This window comes from Cardiocondyla obscurior, linkage group LG03 (assembly GCF_019399895.1).
Source record: "Cardiocondyla obscurior isolate alpha-2009 linkage group LG03, Cobs3.1, whole genome shotgun sequence".
Taxonomy (NCBI): Eukaryota; Metazoa; Arthropoda; class Insecta; order Hymenoptera; family Formicidae; genus Cardiocondyla; species Cardiocondyla obscurior.
Window position 1 is genome coordinate 9,904,039 of NC_091866.1, and position 25,745 is coordinate 9,929,783.

General features: G+C 37.5%; 1 protein-coding gene across 12 annotated transcripts; it reads left to right on the plus strand.

The window, feature by feature from the left end:
- The first annotated feature begins 267 nt into the window (after positions 1 to 267).
- On the plus strand, positions 268 to 25,735 carry LOC139101361 (uncharacterized). 12 transcript variants are annotated; one of them, XM_070654431.1, is made up of 22 exons: positions 768 to 1,104; positions 1,194 to 1,279; positions 2,577 to 2,808; positions 5,485 to 5,687; positions 8,439 to 8,634; positions 8,903 to 8,969; positions 9,297 to 9,367; positions 9,566 to 16,512; positions 16,632 to 16,753; positions 16,839 to 16,992; positions 17,069 to 17,526; positions 17,604 to 17,721; positions 17,808 to 17,938; positions 18,022 to 18,165; positions 18,437 to 19,615; positions 19,714 to 20,135; positions 20,265 to 20,498; positions 20,827 to 21,708; positions 21,826 to 21,955; positions 22,267 to 22,558; positions 22,647 to 23,730; positions 23,805 to 25,735. In XM_070654431.1, exons 5-22 carry the CDS (start codon positions 8,456 to 8,458, stop codon positions 24,385 to 24,387), a joined length of 13,197 nt encoding a protein of 4,398 aa, XP_070510532.1. In that variant the 5' UTR covers positions 768 to 1,104; positions 1,194 to 1,279; positions 2,577 to 2,808; positions 5,485 to 5,687; positions 8,439 to 8,455; the 3' UTR covers positions 24,388 to 25,735. The 12 variants fall into 12 exon arrangements, with proteins under 12 accessions (XP_070510534.1, XP_070510541.1, XP_070510532.1 ...); XM_070654442.1 differs by having other exon boundaries at positions 22,267 to 22,537; XM_070654443.1 differs by having other exon boundaries at positions 769 to 1,104; positions 18,602 to 19,615.
- The last annotated feature ends 10 nt before the right edge of the window (positions 25,736 to 25,745 follow it).

Genomic DNA, 25,745 nt, shown 5'->3' on the forward strand with positions numbered 1-25,745 from the left:
ACCTGGTGTCGATTTAAATCATGTCACTAAATGAAAATTGTTTATATTTTCTAAATTTTTTTACGTCTTCTGGAATACTCTTACTATATCAAAGCGTTACAACCAGAGCGTTACAACTTCTCTCTGATTATAACTCTGTTGCATTCAAATTTTGCGGGATGCGATCTTTCTACATCGAATGTAAACCCAGCCTAATACAATTCAGCCAATCGCAGCAGTGTGACGAGTCACTTGGCTAACGCTTGATGTCGCTGCATACGCAAAAATCAGTAACCGTTCACGTCAGATAAAACCGTTGAAGCTTTTCACTTCGTAATATTTTCGTTTTTCACTCGTGATTGTGTCAGTGCGCGAACGAAATCCAATCGGTCATAAGGTTCTACAATACGTGCCCTGCGAAAAAGGTCAACTTATAACTAAAGCCGTGCTGCAAAAATTAGTCCAAAGGTTCAAATTAGTAAGTAGTCTCGTATACGTCATTCTTTTAAAAGTTTCTTGGACGGCTTATTTATTTACGAAGCCTAGAATGTTATAAAAAACCGTATCTAAAAGGGAAAGCAGATCAATGCAGCGGGACTTAAATGCGTGAGCTGCTTTAAGAAAATCATTGAAGTGACAAGTCGACGAGATCAGATATTCTATAAAGCTCAACTTTCTGGCGCATGCTATGTCTGCGAACGCGTTTATGCACGCCAGATGGCACGAGCCACCGGTGGAAGGAAATATGGCGAATCTCCTTGTCGAAGGTGCGGCTCGTCCGCACTTGATATGTCTTAATTTCTCTGCACCTGGCTGGTCCACGCCGAATTTCATCTTCACGAGATCTTTATTGACCCGAGCAAGCCCTCCCCACGCGCGAATTCACTCTGAATGTGCGGATTGTGCCGAGTTGCGTCTAAAGTGCAAAGCGACGTGTGCGTAAGACCAATTATTTCTAGCGAATGTCGGAATTGAGACGCCGGATGATCTCTTCGTCGGAACGTTCGAGGAGGCACAGATTTCGAGACCCGAACTCGCCGTTTTCTACGTTCGACGAGATCGTGCACCCGCGGAATCGAGAGATAAATGATCTTGAAGTGTGAGACGTATGACGTATTTTTACAGGCAGGTTTATTTCTACTTAAATTCACCGTGATTTCAAGTGTCCATCCTTATTCTCACGTCACCTTTCCTTTCTTTTTCATGCTATCCAGGCTATGCCATGCGTCCAAGCTATACAGTCACGTTACTCTTGAAGATTACAGAAGTTGTTTGCATAGTAATCGGAACGCAGTCCACGGTACGTGTCCTAGACGTTTGTGATGTTTCGGAATCGGTAACGTAATTCTGTTCATTTAACAATTCGCATACGAGCCAGCCGAGTCCCTTTACCGTCTTTTTCTAAGGATCAGGCGGCTGTTTTTGCCAACCAGTCTTGAGAAAAAAAAAAAATACACGTCTGCGCGCACGCTTGCAGTTTCTTGAATTATAAGTAGAATCAAATCGTGATGATTCACGTAAGTTTGTTATACTCGGGAGAGAGGGAAGAGGAAACAAACGTCGAAAACGAGCTAGCACGAAAGCAGGCGGGCGGGCAGGCCGTTCGTGTAATTAGAAAATCGATCGGTATCGTCGTGCGTTAAGAAAATTTGTGACGCGGCGTACGAGCGAGAGGTTCCTAGGCAAGATAAGAGACGGAATTTTTCCCACGACGCTATTTACGTAGACGACAACCATTGCGTCATGTCGCCCGTCCTTTGCATTTGTTACAATTAGATTGCGCACGAACGACGACTAGCGGTCACGATTATCGGCGAGCGACGTACAAAGGGAGAAAAGAGAAGCGAGGAAAAACAGACATTTTCGGGAACAGTCGCCGTGACTTGATTAGAGACAACCGGGACTTATTTGCGATCGTATCAACGCGGAGACGGGAAGAAAGGGAGATCACTTTCCGTGCGTTACATTTTTTTTTTTTTCTTTTTTTATACCGCCCGTATATACGTACAAACGCGTATGTATATGTAATAATGATGGATCGTTGACGGCACGTTTCAGTGCTCCATGCAATAGCGCTACCGGTCCTCGGTGTCGTGGCGCCTCTCTCACGCCGAAAGTGCCTATCGTAAAGTAATCATACGCGAGATAGACGCAAGGGGAACCTTCGGCGGGATCCGGGCTGGATTTCACAGGCTCGACGTGAGGCTCGAGCTCGGCGAATACCGCGACTGTCCTCGGTAGGGCAGTCCTGGTGACGTAATTCACGAATTTTCGAGAAAACGCTGTACGCGTTGCGCGTCGCAGTCGTCGCGTTAGAGAATCGCAAACCGATTAGCCTTTATACCGAACCATTTTTCTTCCGGTCCGTGGACGCGACGAGCCTCGATCGAGAATAACGCTGCGGCAAGTGAGGTGGAGCGTCGTTCGCGTTAACCCGATTCGTCCCGATTCCTTTTGCGCCCGGCATCACCGGGAGTCCGAACGCCGCGAATCGATGTCGCCTGGAACATGACGCGGACGAACGACGTGGAACAATCGCAGGCAGTGATTGTTCCAACATGGTAGTTGTCGCGCTAACTCGAACGTAACGGTCGTAGGTGAGGTGATCGAATGCTGCCGCCGTCCGAGATCGGTAGACCGAGTTCGAGGCTGCTGCGAACGATCGTACCGTGACTCATGCGGCCGCCAAGCCCCAAGGCTGCGTCAGCGATCCTCAAGATTCCACCTAGCCCGAAACGAGAGGTTACCGTCGGCGTTCCTGTAATTGTTACCTGGCAAGTTGAGGGATTATAGACTGCAAGTGATTTCTGCACTGCGATACATGTCACGGTAAATAGACACAATATTTTGTTGGGCAAAAGTGCCTGAAGCTTGACGATGCTCGTCAATTGTTTGGTAATCACGTAATCGATTGATTATCGCTGCAACAATAGTAACGTTAAAGGGGGATATTAAGCATAATTTTATCTCTTTATTTTTTTTTTTTTTTGCGAGGCTCACGATGGAATGCCAAAAATATCACTCTTGGTCATACGTGCGTATACGTATGCGTGTAACGCGCCCGCGCGCTACGTACGCGAAGCGAGCGTGTATGTACGTACATGCGTGTGCATGTGCACTTGATTTTGCGACGATCAAATACGAGAAACGGCAATATTGTTAAAGTGTCGGCGATATCGAGCGGTTAAAATAGCGAGAAAGAGTAGAGGTATTAGAATTTCGTTAGATGTGAGCAGGGACAACATTCGCAGCAATCGTTACATCAACTTCGTGATGCGAATCAATAAGAATCTACGTCGCATATGTTACTCCACTTCCGAGTTTTCTATCGTTTCTCGCCTAGGGATAAAATTAGTTGCGAACTTCGTATACGTGAGTTTGACATAAAAAAATAGGGGGAAAAAAATTCTTTATTTTCGTAAGGAGACGAGGGCACGCGAATCTTTTTTTTTTTTTCTCCCCTTGACAAGAAAAAATTACGATTCCCCTTTACGAAAGTACGCTCGGAAGAAACCCGTTTACAAAATCACACACGCGTGACCCTTTGCTTAACGGGATAGATCTATAGGATAGTAACGTGGATAGAAAGGACGATGATGCTCCTCTATACTGCAGGAATACGGGGTCTCGGTTCTTTGTCCAAAATCGTGAAGCACATGCACAAATTGCTAGATCGATTTACACCGACGGCCCGAGGTGCTCCGGCGCTAGATTAGCAACTGGACCCGTCGCTTCTCGCCTGCGACAACGCTGGAGGAACATTCGGCCACGACTGCGTAACAGCGAGATTCCGACGGGCCGCGACGAGTGCCTCTGGGCGTTGGCACGAAACGAGCTGGCGAAAACGCTGTTGCTCGTCTTCGTCGATGATCTAGTTCCACGCACCGGCGTTGCAAACGGCTAGAGAGCGCTGCGAGAAACGACGAAAGAAGGAAATTGCTTTCGCAGACCGGGAATGCCGGGAACAGTGCCGACATTGTGCGTGATGTAGCTTTTGTGTCGTTGGCACGACGCGAAGGGGGAACGCGTCGATGAAACGTTGCACGGTCCTCGCGGGGGCAGAGAGAGAGAAAGAGGGCTGGAACGCTTTGACGCAGGATCGTATCGAGAAGTAGGAGATGATCGTCGTACTATCAGCTGCCGGCCTTCCAAGGTAATGATTTATCGGGTGCGCCAAAAAAAAAAAGGGAAAAAAAATATATGAGCTGACCCCTAGTTAATTTTCTTTCGTGGCTTATCCTTTTCTTTTTCTTGTAAGTAAAGTGATCGTTGCATTTGGCATTCCGTCTCGTTCTTTCGCTTCGATTGTCGTCAGTTTATGTGCAAAGGACTCCCCTTATCTATAAATTGTACGTGATAATTTGCATAGGTGTCCATAGGTCATCGTTCCTATTGTAATCGAATTTTGTCATTTTAATGATTCTCGGACAGATTTCAGTACTATTGAATCAAAGTGTCTCTGTACGAAACGTATTTTTACGGTTTTATCTTGCATTTTCATCGGTTGATTTACGGTATCGAGATCCTCGTGTGGCGATGCGCGGTACAAATAAATGTTTCGCCATTGTTCGTTTGTAGAGTAGAAATTCTCAAATGCAGCCGCCATTGTGTCACACGACTATGACTCGTAGTTTCAACGCGAAAGGCTTATGGCGTAGCGTTCTTGTTGTAGGGAACCACGTTATCTTTTACTTGCGCTCTGTGCTTCGTGCTTTATTGTGCATCGTTGAGAAGTTTTATGTCACGTAGAAAGAAATGAAGGAGAAGTGATATTTAATTATATATGTAAAGATTTTATTAATGTTTCGCTATTGACGTGGTTTACGTAACGACTGACGTGTTGTCGACCATATAATTTTTATAATCGTAGGAAATTTCGCGATGCCGCGATAAGTATTAAAACTTAGGCTCAACGTTAAATAAACTTTGCATCTTTTTGTTAAATATTTTCTACAACGAACTGATTTGAGCAGTGAAAGGAAGAATCTGTTTTATCAACCACTATTAAACCGATGGATGAAGTTACCGGAATGACCAATAGGAAATCAGTTTCATGTGAAATAAGCTCTCTTGTTGGAGCTCCCATTAAATCGTAGCTCTCGGTAAAATAAAGCTTGGATAAATTCTCAGAAAGTAGCGAAGGAATTGAGCAGTCATAAATTAATTATTTCACTCATGATTTAAGACTAATTAATAGCGATTAGTGATTTTCTCCTTGCTTAAATCTTCCTGCTCTTCGTTAACGATACTCTTGTTCGGCGCATTTTAGATGATATCTCAGTTCGTTTGCCATTTTTGATTGTGGAATATAATTTCGTAGTGCTTGTCGTAAAATATTTTACAAGTTATTGCTATTCGAGTCGAGTTTTCGCGAATATTTTTATAATTTCGACATTTTGATATATCTACTTGAGTTAAAAAAAATTTTTAATTTATGGAGGTTACTCTGAACTTTCGGTTGCTCGGAAAATTATAATTTTTTTTAATCAAGTGGCGCCTCTATAGATATCTACCGTACGCCATCTACTGGTAGCGTTGGTCAGAAGGACTACATACGTTTGGCTTCGGCGTAGCTGCTTCGTCAAGGCGTAACACTGAGCAGTAAAGTACATAAAATCGGCCGTTGTAACTTGATAGATCTTTCACAGTGCCCACGATCAATTGGCGACGCTGATTTATATCCATAAGGATCGTAGTTCGAAATATTGGTACGTATGTGATATTTTACTTGAATAACGGGTCCGAACAAAGCGTGAACGAACACTTCGCTATTTACGCGGATCTAGTTGATATAATTCTTAACTTTTGTGGCTCGAAGATGTGTTTCAATGATCGAGACCGTTTCGATGACTAGGTTTGTCGTTTATTTTCGATCTAAATGAAAATCTATCGTCCACAATTGTTTCAATCTTTGTCAACTGTTCATAGTGTTTCCGACATCAAACATGGCGTCCGACACGATCGTTTCGTCTTGACACACGAAGCCCAGGCTTCGTGCACGCGTGTGTATCGTGCGTTGAATAGTTTTTGAGAGCAATTATCATGATTTTACGACGATTAAAAGGTTCGTGAGTTATAATGAAACTTATTATTATCTGTATGACATTAATTTTGTTAAAATTTAACTTAATAATTATTACAGATTTATTTTAAATTTGTAATAATACATTGCAATATATTTTTTATATATTAATAAATTCATGTGTTGGGTAATGTGAATTAAAAGTAAAGTGACGTGTACTTATTACAGAAGAATGTGTAAAATGATGAAAATTGTGAGTTAAACAAAATAGTGAATAAGTTAAGTTGATGAAAATATGGCATATATAACATTATTTTGTGTAATTTTCTGAATTTTAAAATTTATTTAGCAATTTTACCAGTGTGTAGTTACAATGTTACATTAAAAATTCGCTAAAGATAAAAAAAATAGAAATTTATATTTTCAAACATGTGTTTCTAGATATATATAATTTATTTCAAGCGGCATATATATTGTTAAGAAGGTCAAATAACAACGTTTTGTAAAATGGCATCGGCTATGAATACATTTGAAAAAGTTTAAATTAAAAAAAAAAGGCGTTTAGTAGTCAAATAAAAAATTGAAAATGTTGCACTTGTATAACAAAGAGACTCCAGTATTGCATGGGAAAGGGGTTGATTGAATCAATATCCATCTTCTTACACCTCTTGCACAACCATGATTAGTAGTTATAACTTTGGTGGAAACGTTTTTACCTGTATTTGAGCAAAAGCTAGGGATATCACTTATATGCTTACGTTTATTGCGACTGCGTTTGATGTTATACACGGTGTTCTCAGTATCATTGTATAATAAAATAATTTGTACAGACAATAATATTTTCTGAATATTGTATGATAAACTTTGAATCTGTAGTCGTGTAAAATGACAATGTCATACTTTGATGATAATGAAGTCAATTTCAACTTATATTTAATCGCAAAATTATGTAAAAACAATTGTTCTAAATACAACCTCGTAGTCGCCAGTCTTAAGCTTAAAATAACTTTCTAAACTGTTGCAGCGAATCGAGCTCTCGAAGAGAAAATTGTTTTTAAGAAACACGATTTGAATTTTTTAGATTTTCCTTAAAATTGTATGCAGTCGCATCATGATTCACCCTATATGCAACACGAACAACGATGGTGACAGCGTGTAGAATCGGCGGAAAATAATCGATCGACAGCGAAGTGTACGCGTGTAGTCGAAGTGTGGCATTGTCATTCGGTCCCCTTACCGAAGATTGAACGCTTGCTCGGGAACGTTTCTAGCATTTCAACTTTGTGCAAACATTGGACAGTCAAAGAAAATTTTGTTAAAGTGTAAAACGGACGTGTGTAAAAAGTGTGAAAAAACCTGGATTGCTTGGGACAAAGAACGACATTGTATCTTGCTATATCAGACGGCGACTATTTGTTATACCGCTTTAGGAAAAAGGACAGATTAAAAAAAAATAAAAGAAAGAAATACATGGAATATGAAATGTTAACGATCAGGTAACATCACGCAACATATCGTTTCAACGATGTCTACATGTCAGTCCTACGGATCTCACTATCGAAGAATGTAATCTAAGAATGTATAAGCGATAACGCATCTCCACGACATGTGCCCATCGATCGCATCTCCGGTGCGCTGATTTAATTTAAAGGCATGGTTCGCCTCTCAGAAAATGGAAATAGAATCGCGAACTGTGCTTCTCACCGTTTCAACGACGATTGTGATTGAATCGCAATTTTTCTTAATCAACCGAAAGAACGAGGCTCGTGTTTTCGTGTGCGTATTGTAGACTGAAATATTCATCGGCTCCCTGAAGAATCAGTGTAAAGAAAACGCAGAGTTTAAAATTGCTTATGAAGCATCTTTTGAAAGGAAGACTACGCAAGACGACGATTAGAGACCGTATAAAATTATGGACGAAAATATGTTATAATAAGCGTTTTCGAAAGTTTGTTAACGAAACAACGAAAGTTTTTGTGCTTAACCATGTCGCGTTATAATCGAGCTGCGGTAATCAAAATTTCGCGTGCCATTGTAACTGTAGTTGTGTCTACGTGAGTGAATTTATTAAAATTTATAGCTCACAAAAAAAATACGAAATTTATTATGAACTTTCACCCGTCGATTGAAAATTATGCACACTTACGAAAACTAATTGTTCATGCGGAATATTAGAGATAGGATAGCTGTTTTGTAACATTAATATATTTTTTCAGGACTTTTATCTTTGCATGCATATTATACTGCATTTTCAGAATATTTAAAAGTTTCTTTTGACGTGTATTTTTTTCAAATAATAGCAAAACTGATATAAAGCAAGCGATTGATTAATTTTTTATAATATACAGATTGATTAAATAAATATAATACACAGATTAATTAAAAAATATATAACTGTGAATGTTTTTAATAAGTTGCGTTTTCTGTCTGACTGCAGGTTGTTCGAGCACAGGAATGAGCAGAATGGACGAATACGAAAAGAAATTTTCAGAGATGCAAAAGTACATTCCATTTTTGGAAGCGATGATCGAGAGACTGCAAAACGTTAAAGGCAGCAAGGAAAAGGACAACCGAGAAATTCAATTGCAAAAAATGCAGAGCTTACACGGCGTTTTGTCAAATAGCAAGCGAAAGTACGTTGGGTGCAAAATCTGATTATACAGTAATTACAGGAGAAATGACGCATCGGGAGTTTTTTTTTAAATATTATAATTAAATTATTTTTAAAATATAATTAAAAAAGACATTATTTTAACTCTTATTTTTTGATCCTATTAAAATTCGATGATTTTACAAATAGTGCCATTATTTTCCAGAATTATTATATATAGAATATAAATTGATGTATTAAAGATACAATATTGTAATTGTTCGATTACTAATTATAATATAATGAAACAGGTTGAAGATCGAGACGCTACAACGATGCGAGGATGTCTTGCAAAAACTGTACAATAGAGTAGAAAAGGTAAAAATTAACAACGATCAACATCAAGAAATTGATTTGATTTATTTATCGTTTGCTGACTTATCTTTTAAACTACAATATCCTAAAAATTTTTAACTAAATTTTGCTAAATGTGTGTGTTTATATCTGACATATTATATTATACACATGTATGAGATAAACGTTTTTTTTTTTATTTTTTAAACAGTAGTCGTTTATTCAATCCTTTGTTCTTCACCCTCGTATTGCCTATCTTTTTTTCTGCTTCTTTATACTTTAGTTCATATTTTCAGGCTTTTGTAATGCATGCTTGATTGTTATATTTTAATTATTCTAATTCTACACGAGTTTCAGGGAAATACATCCAGTTTACACTCGCCGTTTAGAGATAATGACGATGTCACGTTACTACCTTCAACGTAAGTACTACATTGGTATTTTAAATTAGAATAAAATAAATTAATGAAAATATAATTGCAATATACGTATATCAAGATTAATTTTATTTGCACTATTCTTTTGTACATAAAATTAATTCGTAAGCACTAGATTTTCGAAATCTATTAGTAGATTTTTAAAACTTGTTAAGCGAAAACATAAGCGTTTATAATTTTTAGTTCATCGGAGAAATCGAAGTCAAATCAATGCAATGCATTACAACATACGAAAAAAGATAAAAGAACCGAGGAAACGCCACAGAGTCCGGATACTGTCAGATCTTCCAGTCCTGAATGCGAAATTTTACCTATAATAATTCCTACGGAGCGCAGCACGGAATTCAATAAAAGGAGACAAAAACAACGTCAAGAAAAAATACCCCTTATTACGCTTACAGATAGTGAAAAACCTGAAACTATCTCGTCTTCGACAGATTCTACTTCTGATGATGTTACGGTCGCTGAAACGTGGAATCTGTTAGAACAATCAGAAAGATATGGTTCAAGAAGAAACAGAAAAAATCGACAACTTTCAATGGGCGCTACTAGTAATGATGTAGCCACTGCTGCAAAAAAAGTTAGTAACAGTTTACCGCAAAGAGTTAGCGACAATAGAAATTATTCGTTGAATCCAGAAGATATACCAACTGTTCCGGTGCCTTCTCTCGGTGGTTCAAGACGATTATCTTCGGTTTTACAGAAAAGTAGGTTGAATTTAAACATAGCAGCCAACAATTCTTCTAGGATGGAATCACCTGTAAATATTTCTGAAGTGAGACTCGGTTCTCCTGGTCCGGAAATATTATTTACGAATTCTGTGGCATCGCCGCCCAGGTCAACGGACAGCCATAGCACAAGGATACCTTCGAAACCGTTGTCGGCACCGCTTTTGTTTTCTCCGCCTTTGCCGCATGAAAATCCATTGTCTATGGAAGATTTGGCAGAACTGTTAAATGACCAAACCGACAACGACAAACGCGATAAGGCTAACGAAAATGCAAAAAACAAGAAAGATGAAACAGATAAAACATCAAAAAATGTTTTATCATCAGAAAGAGAGAAACTTACTGTTAAAAAAAATTTGTTAAATACACCACGAGTTTCGTCCACAAAATCAAACGAGATTAAGGGGCCACCTCATCAATCGAACGATTCTCAGCGATCACAGACATCTTTTTTAGGTTCCAAGTTCCAAGAGCCACGTTACGCGGATAATTATGAAAGGCATCCGCGTCAACGTGATGCTCACGCTCATGAAACTGCAAAAGATAACACTGCGGCTAAATCGACTGAAAAAAATCCATTGTATCAGAGACGCCCTAGCGTAACGCCGGAAGCACGAAATATGACGGAAGATGTTCTGCCTTCTAGAGAAGACGAATTTGTAATAAATAACTCTGATTATTATAATATGCACGCCAATCAGATGCATTGGGGCTCTTCTACGGGTACTGGTGATAATCAGTTTGGCAATAATCAATGGGCATCTACTTATATACCACCGGTACCACCAGCGGTAATGGCAAATCCATCTCTACAACCTAATCAGCTTTCATTTCCAATTGCTCCGATGGACACACAGTTTATGCAGAATCAATTTCCGTCGACTCTGCCTGCTGGCTCTATGACGTTAATTAATCCTGCAGTGCGACCGCAGGAAATGAGTCATATGGTGAGACCAGAAAGCGTTATAGAAAATGTAACTCCTGTAATTTCTCCTGGTTTTCCACAACAAGCACCACCTTTTCCACAACAAGCACCAACTTTTCCACAACAAGCACCGACTTTTCCATCGCAATTTAGAAATTTTCAAATGGGTCAAGGATCTTACGATCCAGCTTTTTCCGTCGCTAGACTAACGGAGTATCCACTCGTGGGATCAACGTGGGATGGTTGTGGAATTCAAGTGGAAAATAATGCCACAGGAATTTCATATCCGCGACCCAATACACCTTGTCCTTGGGGCACGCGCGACAGAGGAAACAGAAATCCGGGAAGAGAAGGATATTATGATAGAAATAATAGATCGGATGTAAGGCCCGGTTTTAACCGTGATAAACGTCGAACCGATTGGCCACGAGATGGTCACACTGATCGAGAAAATCCGAATCGTTTTTCAAATCGTGATCCACGAGTTCGTACGGAACACAGCACAAGTGTAAGTCCAACCAAAGAAACCGGCACTTCTTCTGTCAGGGATCCGCGCCTTGCCAAAGATAAAAACGTGTCACCTATTAAAAGTAAGGACACTGTACACAACGAGAGGGATTCCAAGAAATGGCCGGTAACGTCTAATACGACTAAAGAAAAATCGAATTTACAGAAATCACCTGAAAAAGAGAAGTTAGAATTGCCGAAAGATAGAATGCAATCACCATTAGAAAGCCTTTACGGCGCTATTGATACGAAAGCCAGTCAAAAATCTGGTTTACAGAAGTTCAAAATTCCTAAAATTAAACGACCGGAAGTGCCGCAGTCAAACCGCGTCAGTAATGAGACGAAAAAAGCTGGAAGCGCTTCGTTAAAATCATCGCGTATAAAAAATAGCAATAATAGTAGCGGTAAAAATATTAATAAATCGAATTCCAAAAATAAGAGTAAGGACGTTGCAAGTGCTGAAGTAAGCAGTAGTAGTGACAGTAATCGTGCAACTGAGAAAAGTTCGGCTCAGCAATACAAAGGAAAAAATACAAAGGGAAAAAAGAGCAATTTGTCTCTTGAAAACTCTAAGAACGAGATAAATATCAGCGAAGCAGATTCGGTGACGAACTGCAAATACAACGACGTCGCGAAAAAAGGTAAGAAAGCTGAGACAGAAGATGACGGATCGAAATCTAAAGGAGAGATAACACAGGAATGGATTGAGGAATTCATTAAAAAGACAATAGAATCCGGTGAAAGCAGTAAAAAATTAGCCAAAGGAGCGAAAATAGTAGATCGGTTCGAAAAGCTACTAAAAGTGAAGCAGTTACAAAAGATCTTGGACTCTGACTGTGAGAGCAGCAGTTCGAACGAGGATGAAACAGTCAAAACGAAAAAGACTCAAATCAAGAAAAAGAGGCTAGCAATAGTGTCAGACAGCTCAGACGATGAATCTCTTGCAGAAAGGCTCAACAGCTTAACTACCACTAACACGAATATTGAAATAGAATCGTCAGCTCAAGATTCTACAATCTCAACACATCTTGAAAAAGAGGTAACTAAAAATATTAATGCGAAAGAAAAGAATTATTTATTAGAAACTGATGACGAGGAACACATTGAAAGAGATGATAAAGATGTGCGAAGAGAAGAAAATGATAGTACGAATGATCGATTAGGCGATAATAATAAAAATATTCAATCAGAAAACGGAAAGCAGATTAGTAATAGCAAATTAAAAGATAATAAAAAAGAAATACAAACTGTAGATAAGAACGATCAATGTATTATACAGAAATTACAGGATAATGCAGAAAATATAGAAAGTTTGGAGCAAAGTGGTATAGAAAGTTCGGATCAGGATAAAAATCAGACATTGAATTCTGTTTCTGATATTACAAATAGCCAAGAACTTTTGTGTGATAAACCAAAGGCAAAAACGAAGAGAAGAAATTCTCTAGAAATGTTGCAAGAGGATATCAGAGAAATGTTTATTAGCGAAGGTGTAGTAACAGCGACAGGTTATCGAATGTGTCGACTAAAAGAAAGTCAATCGCCCGCAACAATAAGCTCGAGCATAAATTCGACAAATTCGAAGAAGGATGAAATATTGAATACTACAGAGTTGAATAATACTGATACGAATGAATCTGTAGCGAGCAGCACCAAGCCGACAAAGAAATTAAGGTCTCGTACTATTGAAAAGTCAAATAAATCAAAAATTAAAAATAAAAAGAACACTAAACATGCTCGTAATTTACGCTTTAAAAAAACAAATATAAGTTCCGACAGTGAAGAGGATCAACCGTTGGCTCTGCGAACAGAGAAATTACAAACCAGTGCTGACAATATTAATCAAGAAGTGGATTACAATGAAGAAAGCAACGATATATTTCGAAGGTCTAAACGCTCTTTAAATAAAGATATTATGGAACCATTTGTGACTGTGGAAAGAACGGATATTGCGAAGATAGACACGTCTAAAGTAATGTTCGATAGCTCGTCTGATGAGAGTTTTAGTATAGATGTGTCTGTGTTAACTGCGGCGGTGGACAATTCTCTTCGACGGGATAAGCAATCCGATCAGGATTCGGTAGACACGGTGAGTTCGAAGCAGAAAGGCACGAAAGGCGCTAACAAACGGACTTCCAAATCAAAGAAATTTCCCGATAACAAAAGCGAAGATGGAATATCATTCACAGATGAGGAAAGCGTGATATCAAATATGTCTATGTCGAGCAGCGTAACTATTCCATTAGGATCTGGCGCAGCTAGGACGACCGCTAGAGAAGAATTATTAAGCAACATCTTAATGGGCATTGTACCAGAAAAAAATACGTTGATTGATAAAGGTGACGAAGCGGACTTTGAAGAAGATGCGAACGATCCGTTAGCTATCGAGCCAAACGTAAAAAAATCAGTAAAAAAGAAAAAAAAGAAATCTAATTGGAAAATGGGGATAGTAACTACTAAAAGGAAAAAGAAAAAAATTACTTCAGGAGCTTCCTCGAAAACAGCTCCAACAAATACCGAAGAAACGACTATTTTACCGGAAGCCGTAGAAGCTGATCAATTAATATTAAAAAATAAAGAATTTATAAAGGAGGAGAAAACCGATTATGAAAAAAATTCTGGGGATTATGATTATGACGAGGCAAATGATTCTATGGTAAATTCTATAGTAGATTCTATAGTGAAATACGAGGATATTAAACCTTTTGTTAAAATGGAGGACTTTAATTTAAGCAGTTTTAATTTATCACAGTCCACAAATATACCAGCTAAAGAAACGCTTAATGATTCGTTTGCTATTCCGGAATGTAAACCAACAATAAAAATGGAAGTAGAAGAGCCTGCAAGTACGAGCGATCCTGATCCTACTGCGGCAAATGTCGTCACTGAAAATACATTTTTCAAAGAGCCGCCGAAAATCGTTTACGATCAGGTAATGACGGAGCTTTCTCAGAGGATAGATAATAAATATTTGATGGATTATGCATGGGGCGGTCAGGACAAATACAAATGTTTGATATGCTTTTTCACTGGCAAGAACATTGTTCACCATTATAAGACGAGTCACGCCGGAAAAGAAGTACTTATTTCGCGTCTCAAATATACGGACGCTCAGGATGCGATTATGGACGTCGAACGCGCTACATCATCATCGACGACAGAGACAAGTCAGATGTGCACGTTTCGCTGCAGATTCTGTCATTCTGCTTTTCTTACAGAAGACGCGACCGATGTCGCACTCGAGGCGTTCTACGAACACTGTACGACGCACACAGGTGAATACAGATTTCACTGCAACAATTGTTCTTACCAGACAGTAGCTAAAGCATCTATGAGAACACATTATTACAAAATGTGTCGTAAAGAAAACAAAACGTTCAACGATTCTGCGTCTGAGGACATCGTACCGAGGGAAAGTGGCATCTATGGCTATCTATGTAGCAGTTGTAATTACGTACAATTAAAGCGACAAAATGTGGAGACTCACGTTACGTTCTGGCATCGAGAACAGCCGGATACCGAAATTATAAAGATTAATATGTCTGTTGCAACACCTCAACAACCTAAAAGTAACGAGCAAGTGCAGGAATCTGCTAAAACCGACGAATCTTTCGCCGTAGAAACAAAGCCGCAGGTTTCCGAAATCGCCGTTACAGATATCGCGGAACTGACAGAATCTAACGATAACATTGATAACGCCAATGAAAGTATTCCTCGCGAACCAGAAGTAGAGAAAAATGTTCAGATTAAGCAAGAAGAAAACGAAGAGAGACCGAAATTATCTCAAGGGGAACCAGAAGGATCGGTGAGCACCGGTAATCTAAGCGCATTCGTTTGCCCGCCTGAATTGGAAAATAAAGAGATCGAGATACAGCGAGAGCGACAGAAAACGATGCAAGAAATCGCTAATGACATTGGTATTTTATTAAAAAATTCTAAATCGGATTTTTCTATAATAGACAAATTGCAAGACAAGATGCGCACGGAAGTGGCTGTCAGCTCGTCTTCTGACTGTAACGATTCAATAAATGTTGCGGAAACGACAGAAAAATCTTCATTATCTTTTGCGGAATCGTCTGAAAAATGTCTGAATACTGAGGAGTTAATTATTAAAGAGCCTTCTTCAAGTCAGTCGAGCAGTCAAGAGAATCATACTTTTACGGAAGAAATGTTAGCTGATAAAGAGATAATAAATAGTGAAAATAACAAAGATAATAAGGATGATGAAAAAAATAAAGATGATAAAAATAATAAAGATGATGAAAATAATAAAGATGATAATGACGACAAGGATGACAAAAAGAACAAGCTAGACAAGGTGGACGTAAAGATTCGGGATCCTCTTGCGACCATGGATCCATGTAATGATAACGAAAGCGACGGTGAAATTAACAACGAATGTGCGGCTCCAATTTTCGACTCGGATTCTAGCAGCGAGCAATCGGACTCGGAGCAAACCGACGTCAATATGATTCTTAAAGAGACGTCGAACATAGACGCGTCTTCTTCACGGGATCCAATACTGACGACTATACAAAGGCTAGCCGCACAGCTTCAGAACGTCAAACCATTGGAACCGGTGCCTGAGCCGATGTCCGACTTGATGTCCGACCCGTTGTCCGACCCGCTGTCCGACCCGATGCTCGATCCGACGCCTGATCCGACGCTCGATCCGACGCCCGATCCGACGCTCGATCCGACGCCCGATCCGATGCTCGATATAAAAAAGGAGATAAAGACAGAGCCTGAATCATTTATTCCAAAACCACCGGATGTCGTACCGATATCCAACGTTAAGCATTTGCTAACGAAACAGCAAACCGTTAAATCTTCGGAAAAGGAAACATCATCAACGTCATGCAAAAATGCCGATTCGTCTGCAAGTTTTATCAGATTCAGGCGATTAAGCGGTGACATGCTGTCTACGTTACAGTTTGAGGATACTGGAGAAGGTCTACAAGAATGTAATACAGGTCGGTAATTAATTAATTACTTATTAATTACTAATTAATTACATGAGACTTATTAATTAATATATTTGACAAAGATATACATACTTATTATTTATTATATTAATAAGTAAAATTTGTAGATGGGGCTCAGTCGATTAGTGCGATAAACGCACGAACTGATGCAGAAGAAGAATGTTCATTTTTAAAGATTGAAAACGTCGTTAGTCTTGCACCAACATTCGATCAGAAAGAAGGCGTTACTGTACGTAATTGTATTCTAATTTTTTTTTAATTATCGGCATTTGGTTTAATCTGTTATAATTACTATTTATTTTTTTTATTTTCAGGCGAGTTCAGTTTCAGACATTAAGATAACAGAGGTAGAAGGCTCGTCTGCAAAGTTTAAAGAGATACCTCCTCTTATTCTGAGAAAACCTATTCAACCTTTAATCTTGAAAAAAAATATATCACTGTCGTTATTGACAAGTACGAATGTGCAAGGTATGCCTAAATTTGCTAATACTTATCTCAGGAAAATCCTTCGACACGCGTTTAATATTAATTTTCTTGACTATAGTTCTAAAGACGCAACCTGTGGCCACTTCGTCGAAAAACTCATCGCCGATAAGCCTATTAAATTACAGAAGAAAAAAAGTAATACATTCGACTGTTCCGATCAATTCGAAAGACGTATCACTTTCGACTGCCGCGAGCAAATTAAAATCCGCGGAAGCGTATGCGGCAATGTTAACGGAGCCAAAGCTAGTTCACTTTTTCAAATGTATGGGGCACAATTGCTCTTACACAACCGATTCTCATAAATTATACGCCCAACATTACGCTCAACACGCAAGCAGTGTCAAACAAAAAAGTACGGAACCGCATGATTACCAAAAATGCGCTTATTGCTACACATCTCTGAACGATTTTGTTAGCATGAAAGCTCACTTGTGGGAGAAACATAGTCATTGTCAGTATCAATGCGGTTACTGCTTTTATCGAGCCATTGTGCCGTCTTATGTACAACAGCATCAAGTAATAATTTTTACTTCTTGTGAAACTATGTTATTAAAAAAAAAAATAATAATGGAATAATTAATTATATTTTTTAGACGATTTATCATCCCGGCACTGTATTTTACTATCTAAAGGGCGATACGCAAAAACAACCCCAGAAAGAAGAAAACATTAATCGTAGTGCTTTTATAATACCTTTCGTTTGCAAACATGGTGTGTAATTCTAATAATTCTAATTATAATGTTTGATAATAATGATCATAATTATTAAGATAATTTTTAACATTAATTGTTTTCAGATTGTGACAGAATCTTTTACACGCGTGAAGCATTTGTTTCACATTTAAGGAATAACCATTCAGCTTTTCAACAAATGTACATATGTCATGCCTGCACCAGTACACACAGAACGATTGAAGCTCTTCTATCGGTACGTATTTTGTAATTATTGACGCTAGTACGAAAAGGAAAATTAATATTATAAATATTGTTTAACTATTTAAATGTTTACAGCATTATAAATCGCACGGATTTTGTAAATATCAATGCTCATACTGTGTACATGGTGAAGAAAATCTAAATGAGATGCACCAGCATTTGAGTGCCTTTCACTATGATCGACTGCCTCATGTTTTAGAACGTTCGCTTCCTCCAGAGGTAGTATATTTTTTTTAATCAATTAAAACAAATTGTATATTGTATTGATAATATTAAAATTATTTTTAAGCTAACGTTTAACAACTTTGAATATATTTTTGCTTATTAGCAATCATAGGATTGATCATTGGATGTTCATGTAAACTTTGTCATCCAACTTGTATAGTTAGCACAATTTTCAAAGTTTTAGACACGTTATTAAATGAGATAACTGTTTCAAAGTTAGGATGTAATAATTTGTTTAACATATCATGCAATCGCGTAATTTCAGCCATCATATGAAGTGGAAATTATACATCAGCTTATTTTGCGAACTCTCGACTATGATTTAAATACTGAAAATAAAAATAATACAGTTATAAAAGACACAACTGACGAACAAATTTCTACGGCTTCGTTAGATATTGAAAATTCTTTAAATGAAATTCTGTCTAAGGCAAGGGAAGGCGATTCCGTCGGGGGAGTCAAGAGTGATCTAAAGAAAACGAAAGCTAATCCATCCCGTATTGCAATAAAACTGTTCAAAACTGTGTGCAAGCCTGCAACTGTGTCACCTGCCAGTACCAATGAAAAAATGAGTAGCATTCTCATTAAGAAACAGCCTGTACAGAATAAATTATTATTGCTGTCAGAAACAGAAAAAGTAAACGACTATACCACAAACCAAATTCTTCAGGAACCGAAAATGGAGTTGTCAATGTCAATGAGCGATTCCGATGCAGTCGATCCGCTAGAATGCTCAAGTGAATTCAATTGCAACGACGAGTTCGTAAACACCAATCTTCTTGATAATGCCGAACTGTTAAAGAATTTCGTACCAGATGCGAGTACGTTCTTCAAATCCGTCGATAAAATTGAAGACAGTGACGTCGAAATCTTGGAGAGCGAAGATAAATTTATTTCGTGCAAAGATGTTGAGGGTGACGCAAAAAAAAAGACAGAGCCATTATTTGTCGAGGTGAAAATTATGAATAAAGAACAGGTTTCATCTAACAATGTCGGAATAAAATCCACGTCTGAAGAATCGTCATCTGATGTAACTTCTAATGCGACTGCTCAATCCGACAAACTTTTAACCTTGGATGATATTAAAGACACTGGTCTTACCAAAAACGAGTTATATAAGTGCGGTTACATAAATTGCAATTTTACGGCATCACACGCAATATTGTTAAAAACACACATCAAAGGTTGCACTTATGAAAATTTTTCGAAAGTCTTAATCTGTCCGCACTGTAAAAAACGACTTAGTAAAATTTATATGTACTTCGAACATTTAAAGCTTCATGGATTAAAGCGTTTTGGATGTTCGAAATGTAAAATGAGATATACAGTTCCGTTTCAAGCTAAAGCTCATATGAAATCGAAACATAAATGTAATAACACAAAAATAGTACCTGCCGATCCAACAAATCCATCACAGGATGGTCTGTTTATCATACAAGAAGTTGTAAGTATTTTATTAATATTTAATAGAAAAAGTTTAACAAATAATTTTTATTTCAAAAAGAATGTTACATAATTTCTGTATATGTATTTTATATATAGGCTTTTGGAGCTGGCGAACGAAAAACTAAGAAGCGTAAAGGTGCTAAGTCAGGAGTAGAACAGGAAAATGACAAAACTGCTAATAATGAAAAATTATTGTTTGGTCCCGATGAGATAGAACAATTACCACGTCAAGCAATTTACAATCGGGAAGTTCAATGTGCCGTGTGTCCATACAAAACTAAAGTTCGAACAAACATTGTTCGGCATTTGCAATTACACGCGAAAGACGAGACTGTGCCTGAGAGCGGTCCAGTCAATCCTGTTCCCTGTTTAGATAAGAAGGAAAAAATGTTTGATAAGATGGTGAATTTAGCAAGTAGCTCTCATCAAAATGGTCGTATGGGTGCGAAACCAAAAGAATCTGTTAAAGAAAGCGAGGAAATTGATGGTCTACCGAAATTTGTACCAGAAAGTGAAAGGTATATTATATTTTATTATAAATTTTTATAATATTAATAATAATTAATAATAATTATAAATTTGAGGTTATAACAAATGAAAAATAAGAGAAAAATATTGTTTTAACAATTATATCTTTTCTGCGATAGATATGTGTGTGGTGTAGCAGAATGTAATTACTTATCAATGGACGAAGCGATGTTAAGATATCACTTGAAAGCTTTACACTCAGAAGAGCCGTATTTCCATTGCCCACATTGTCCTCCGCCGCAAGCGGGTCAAGAAAGTCAAAATATAGCGATTGACAAAATGGGGATTCATTTGAAAATGCACGATGCAAGACTTTATAAATGTTCCCATTGTAATCATCATCATTATCATAGGTTTGTACACATATTAATATAATAATTTTAATTATATATACATAAGATTATGCCATTTTTATATTTTTTGATAAAATTTTATAAAAATTCTAATCTTGTATATAAATTTAATACATATTTCAAACATGTGACAAGTATAACTATTGGACTTGATTACCATAATGATCATTAATAGCAGTAATCAAGTAAAATAAAACTACTATTTTGATACAGAATATAGTGTACGTAAAAGAATGCTAAAATATCTTACTTGTCAGATGTTTTAAAATTTCTTTACTAGCAAAAGTACATCTTCTATGCTTTCTGATAGTATTAAAATGTCATCTAGGCATGTTGTGGAACGGCATCTTTCTGACAAGCATCCGGAAAAATTCACTTTCGTGAAAATTGTAAGAGAAATCGAGAATACGGAAAACGTTCAGCAGTCGTCGGTTCAAGAAGAGACCGAAGAGGAAGTACCCGATCCGGATGGCAATCATTGGAAATGTAATATTTGTGATTTTAAGTGTGTTTTAAAAGCCGATGTAGTCAATCACACCGACACAGTTCACGGCGAGAACTGCCAATACAAGTGCACTCTATGCACGTTCAAAACGAGCGGAAAAGCACCTCTTGAGCAGCATATAAATAACAAACACGCAGGTGATTCTAATGCCGATTACACCGTGATATACCAGAGGATAAAAGGCATTAATAAACGGAACACAGAAACCATAACTCAAGGCGGGCAGGACGAGCCTTTCGATACGACGCCACTTTGGCAAAGAAACATGCCACGAGTTCGGCATATCCGCGGAATTCTTTTTGAGGAGGAAATTGAAACACCCTCGACAAGCGACACATCGTCTGCATCTTCGAAACTATCTTTAAACAAACGTAAAAGTGAGACGGACATTGTGACGAAGCCGGCTAAAATTAAATGTACCGGAAAATCATCGTCTCTTGATGAAAATAACCGACAGTCTAAAGAGAAATCGAAACGATCTCTCTCGTGCGACAAGTTATCGGGAGAAGCAGATGACGAAGAGAGTGACATCTCGAAAACTGATTTATACGAACTGAATGATGTAAACGATTCTGACACAGGAAGATTTGGACCGTATGGTAAACCAGAAGAAAATATGTACGTCTGTACGCTGTGTAGTCACTTTAGAACGAAATACAAACACGATATAAGAGATCACCTTTATAGAGAATTAAAGTATCCAAGGTAATAATATATTTTATTAAAACTTATTTGCAAATGTAAAGTAGGCATTTACTTTCGTAACACAACGTAAGTTTAGGAAAAAAAAAAAAAATTAAGAAAATTCATATATCTGTTTAGATGGCATTGTAAAACTTGCGGATATTTATCGATAAATCGGAAGACATTGTTACAACATCTTTCAAAACGTCACAGCGGAGAATGTGCAGAATACGAGCCACTTTCGCCGGATAATGCGATCGAAGATTGGGTGCGTATTTATTAAAACTTGTTACCTTTCATCGTACTTTTTACTATGGAGGTAAAAATACCGGGAGGTTGCCCGGCGACTATCTTGATTATTCTCCATAATTTGTGGACTTCATTCTCCTTGCCCTTTTGACTTCACCCTCGCAACATTACGCTCCCTCCTAATATTCTAACCTCCATGCTTTTTATCGTTTAAAAAGAACAAAACTCTATAACATTATTAATAGTATTAAAATAAATATAAAGATATTTTTTTTACTGCTTTTAACTTTTGAGCTATTCTTATAAATAAATGTTATATGTAATTTGTAGGTGGAAACTTTATTGAAAAAGCAAACGAACATGATAAAAATGTTCAATAATAGCGTGAATGCTAACAAAACTTTTGCACAACCTGTTAGCTCAGATGTTAGTCCCGTAATTTCGCCTGAAAAAAAAACTGTGAATCTTGCATATACGATATCGAATCTACAAAACATTCTTGAAGACACTAATAAGAGCAGTATAGACACTGATGATGACAGTCGGGACGAGGATCTTATAATTGATATGAAGGAAGACGAGATCGATAAAATCAACGAAAGTAAGTCTGCAAATGATAAACGTAAGTACAGAACTGTCACGCTCGAAGCCATTATATTTATATGATCGATAAAACATATTGTATAATTTTTTAATGATTTTTCGCGTAGGTGATAACGAAGATCTGAAAGATCAATTGGTTTGCAAGCACTGTCAATTGACGTTCCCGCGTAAAATAGGATTCAAGAGGCACGTTCAATTTTCGCATTTAAAACGGTTTGGCTTTCTATGTCCTTATTGCGATCGCAGCACAAACTCGGAGGCAATGATGCGCACACACATCCGCTCGAAGCATCCGAACAATCCGGAAAAGATTATACACAATCCAAATGCGTGGGGAAAAGTGAGATTGACCGATGAGTTTTGGGAGAAAGAATATGGTCTCGTCAATCCAAGAAAGAACAAAAGACGAAAGTTGAACGCGGAGCACAGTGTTAGTAACAACGTGACTCCTACGACTGTTGCCTCTGCCACTGCTACTTCCACTTCCACAAATACAACCCCGTCTCCCGAAAGTCGCTTTCAGAAATGCGAATTGTGTAACTTTACAGCTGCAAACTACGCTGGTCTAAGAAGTCATATGAGAACACACACCGCTCCAAAAACTAATTTCATGTGCTTCTACTGCAAATACACCAGTTCTTCGAAAATAGAAATGGTGGAGCATTTGAAAATAAATCATTCTACAATGCAATTGAAATTCAAAGAACTAGCATTGGTAGTCAGCCCATCTTCCAACGAGACGAGCAAGTTGTCGCCTCAAAAACGAAATATTGACGCCTCAAAAAGCACAGAGAAACTCGAGGCATCGATAATTTACGGTTGTGTTTATTGTAATCTTCGCAGTATTTCGATGTCATCTCTTAAACAGCACTGGAATCTTATGCATAAAGAATTAAAGGGTTCAGAAAATACTCTCGACACGAAGTTTCCGTTTAAATTTAAAAAGATAGCTGTACCAAAATTGACATCTGTAAATTCTCCGAAGAAAGAAATCAATGAGCATAATAAACCAAAGCAGACGGAAAACCCGACGCCTGTCAATAAACGATCTGGATGGATCTGTCAATGGTGTCGTGAACTCTGTGAGACGAACAGCGATAGGATAAGGCATCAGAATATGTTCCATTCGCATCTACAACACAAATGGGAGCCGCAGCAACAAGAAATAAAAGAACCAGATTTATCGCAAGGGTAAGTCCTTTTTATTTCACATTATTGTTTCTCTCGAAAGATATCTAATCAAGCATGTGAAATAAATATTTCAGAGCATCACTGCTACTGCCCGCAAGCAATGCCGAAAATCCCACAAGCCTCGCGACGAATTCGAAATACGTTCCAGACGTTGATTTGAGAATTGATTCGATTGTGGAGAACTTGATCGTGAAGCATGTTAACCAGACCAATCTTGGTGACATAAAAATCGAGAATGACCAAAACGTCACGAGCTCGGTATTAGAACAAGAATGCGATTATGTTAATCAAGTTGCGAAAAAGTCCACCGCGAAATCGACCGTTTCGAAACCAGGCCCACGTATATTCAAAGCTGTCGCACGCAAGTCCACGAATCCGAGACCGTCTTTGTCTTTTTTAACGCGTATGTCATCGGAGCACACTATAAATATAGAAACCGAGGAGAATGAAACAAAGCACGAACCATTCTCGTATTACGGAATACCGAGTAGTCCAGTTAATCTGGCCAAATTAAACACATATATGGTGGTCGGAGGTCACAATATGAGAGTGAACTGTCGTACTCTCGCAACATTGATTAATATTGAGCCAAAAGTATTACTGGAAGACATCAGTAAAAATCCTAAATACGCTGCGAATTTTTCGAACTTGAATTAATAATCATAATAATTATTCTTTGTATTATACATAGATAAATATCATTTCCATGTCATATCAAGATTTTTTTTTTTTTTTTTTTTTTTGAGAAATGATAAGTCACTTGAGCGCAGAAGTCCCGGTCTGTTTTTCAGACTATTATGTTAACAAATTAACAAATTGTGGATTGTTTATTAATTATTTATAATTTTTATTTGAAATTTATATGTAAAAAAGGAAATTTATGCAAACGTTCAATGTATAATGTAAGTACTATACAGATTTGTATTAAAATGTGATTAAATTTCATAAAATGGATATTACTAACGATAGTATATAATAAAAAGTTATATATAATGATGATAAATAAGAGTAATGGTCTCAAAAAAAGATCGGCATAACTGTGTTCAGAGTTTTCTTTAATTATACTGTAAAAAGTACTTTTCAAGTGGAACGGCTACAAAAACCCCACTTACAATTAATTTGCAATACTTTATAGTAAAAAGAAGGCATTTTTATTAATTAGAAAATTACCATGTTAATATTTATTTTTTTTCCTATCTTGATTTTATGTCGTACATTGAGAGGTACATATGGCACTTGCCGCGGCGACGGCGGTTAGCATATGACACTCGTGATGTGCGTCGATCTTCACACAAAACCCATAATATACCGCGAAGCGCTGACCGCTAAAAACCACCGAGAACTGAGGAAGAGAACACTCACTACTTCCTTCGTCTTCTTGATCATAACCCTTTAGGCTCGACCCAAGGGAGCGGAATTTCGTGTAAGAATCGACGCACATCACGATAGTGTCATGCGCTAATCGCCGTCGCCGCGGCAAGTGCAATATCTGCTTCTCAGTGTACATGTGTATATAAATGTATTAAAAGTTACAAAGTATGATTAATCAGTCATATATTAGAAAAGAAATTCAAAAAGACTAGTAAAATATAAAGGCATATTTTAAAATGTATCGATTCAAGTATATGTTTGGTGTGACTTTTATATATCAAAAAGTTGTCTGTTAAATTCTTAAACTATTGTTAAACTTACTTTACGTCACAAATTTATTATTAACGTCGTAAGCTGCTAAGCAGTTAAGTAAAGCTATTTTTAATAATCTTTCATAAAATTCATAGATTTATTGATTTACGTGAAACAATATATAATAATTATGTTGTCGAGGATAATAGATCAAGTAATATTTATTATTTAAAAAAACGCAAAATTCAATAGAAAATAGCAAGATATTTTTTCTGTGAAAATACAAGACTGACGAGCGTCCTACTGTTACAATGTAGCTTTTAAAATGATGTAAATACATGTACTATACCATAAATAAATATTTTTGATTTTTATAAATCGACCAGTACATA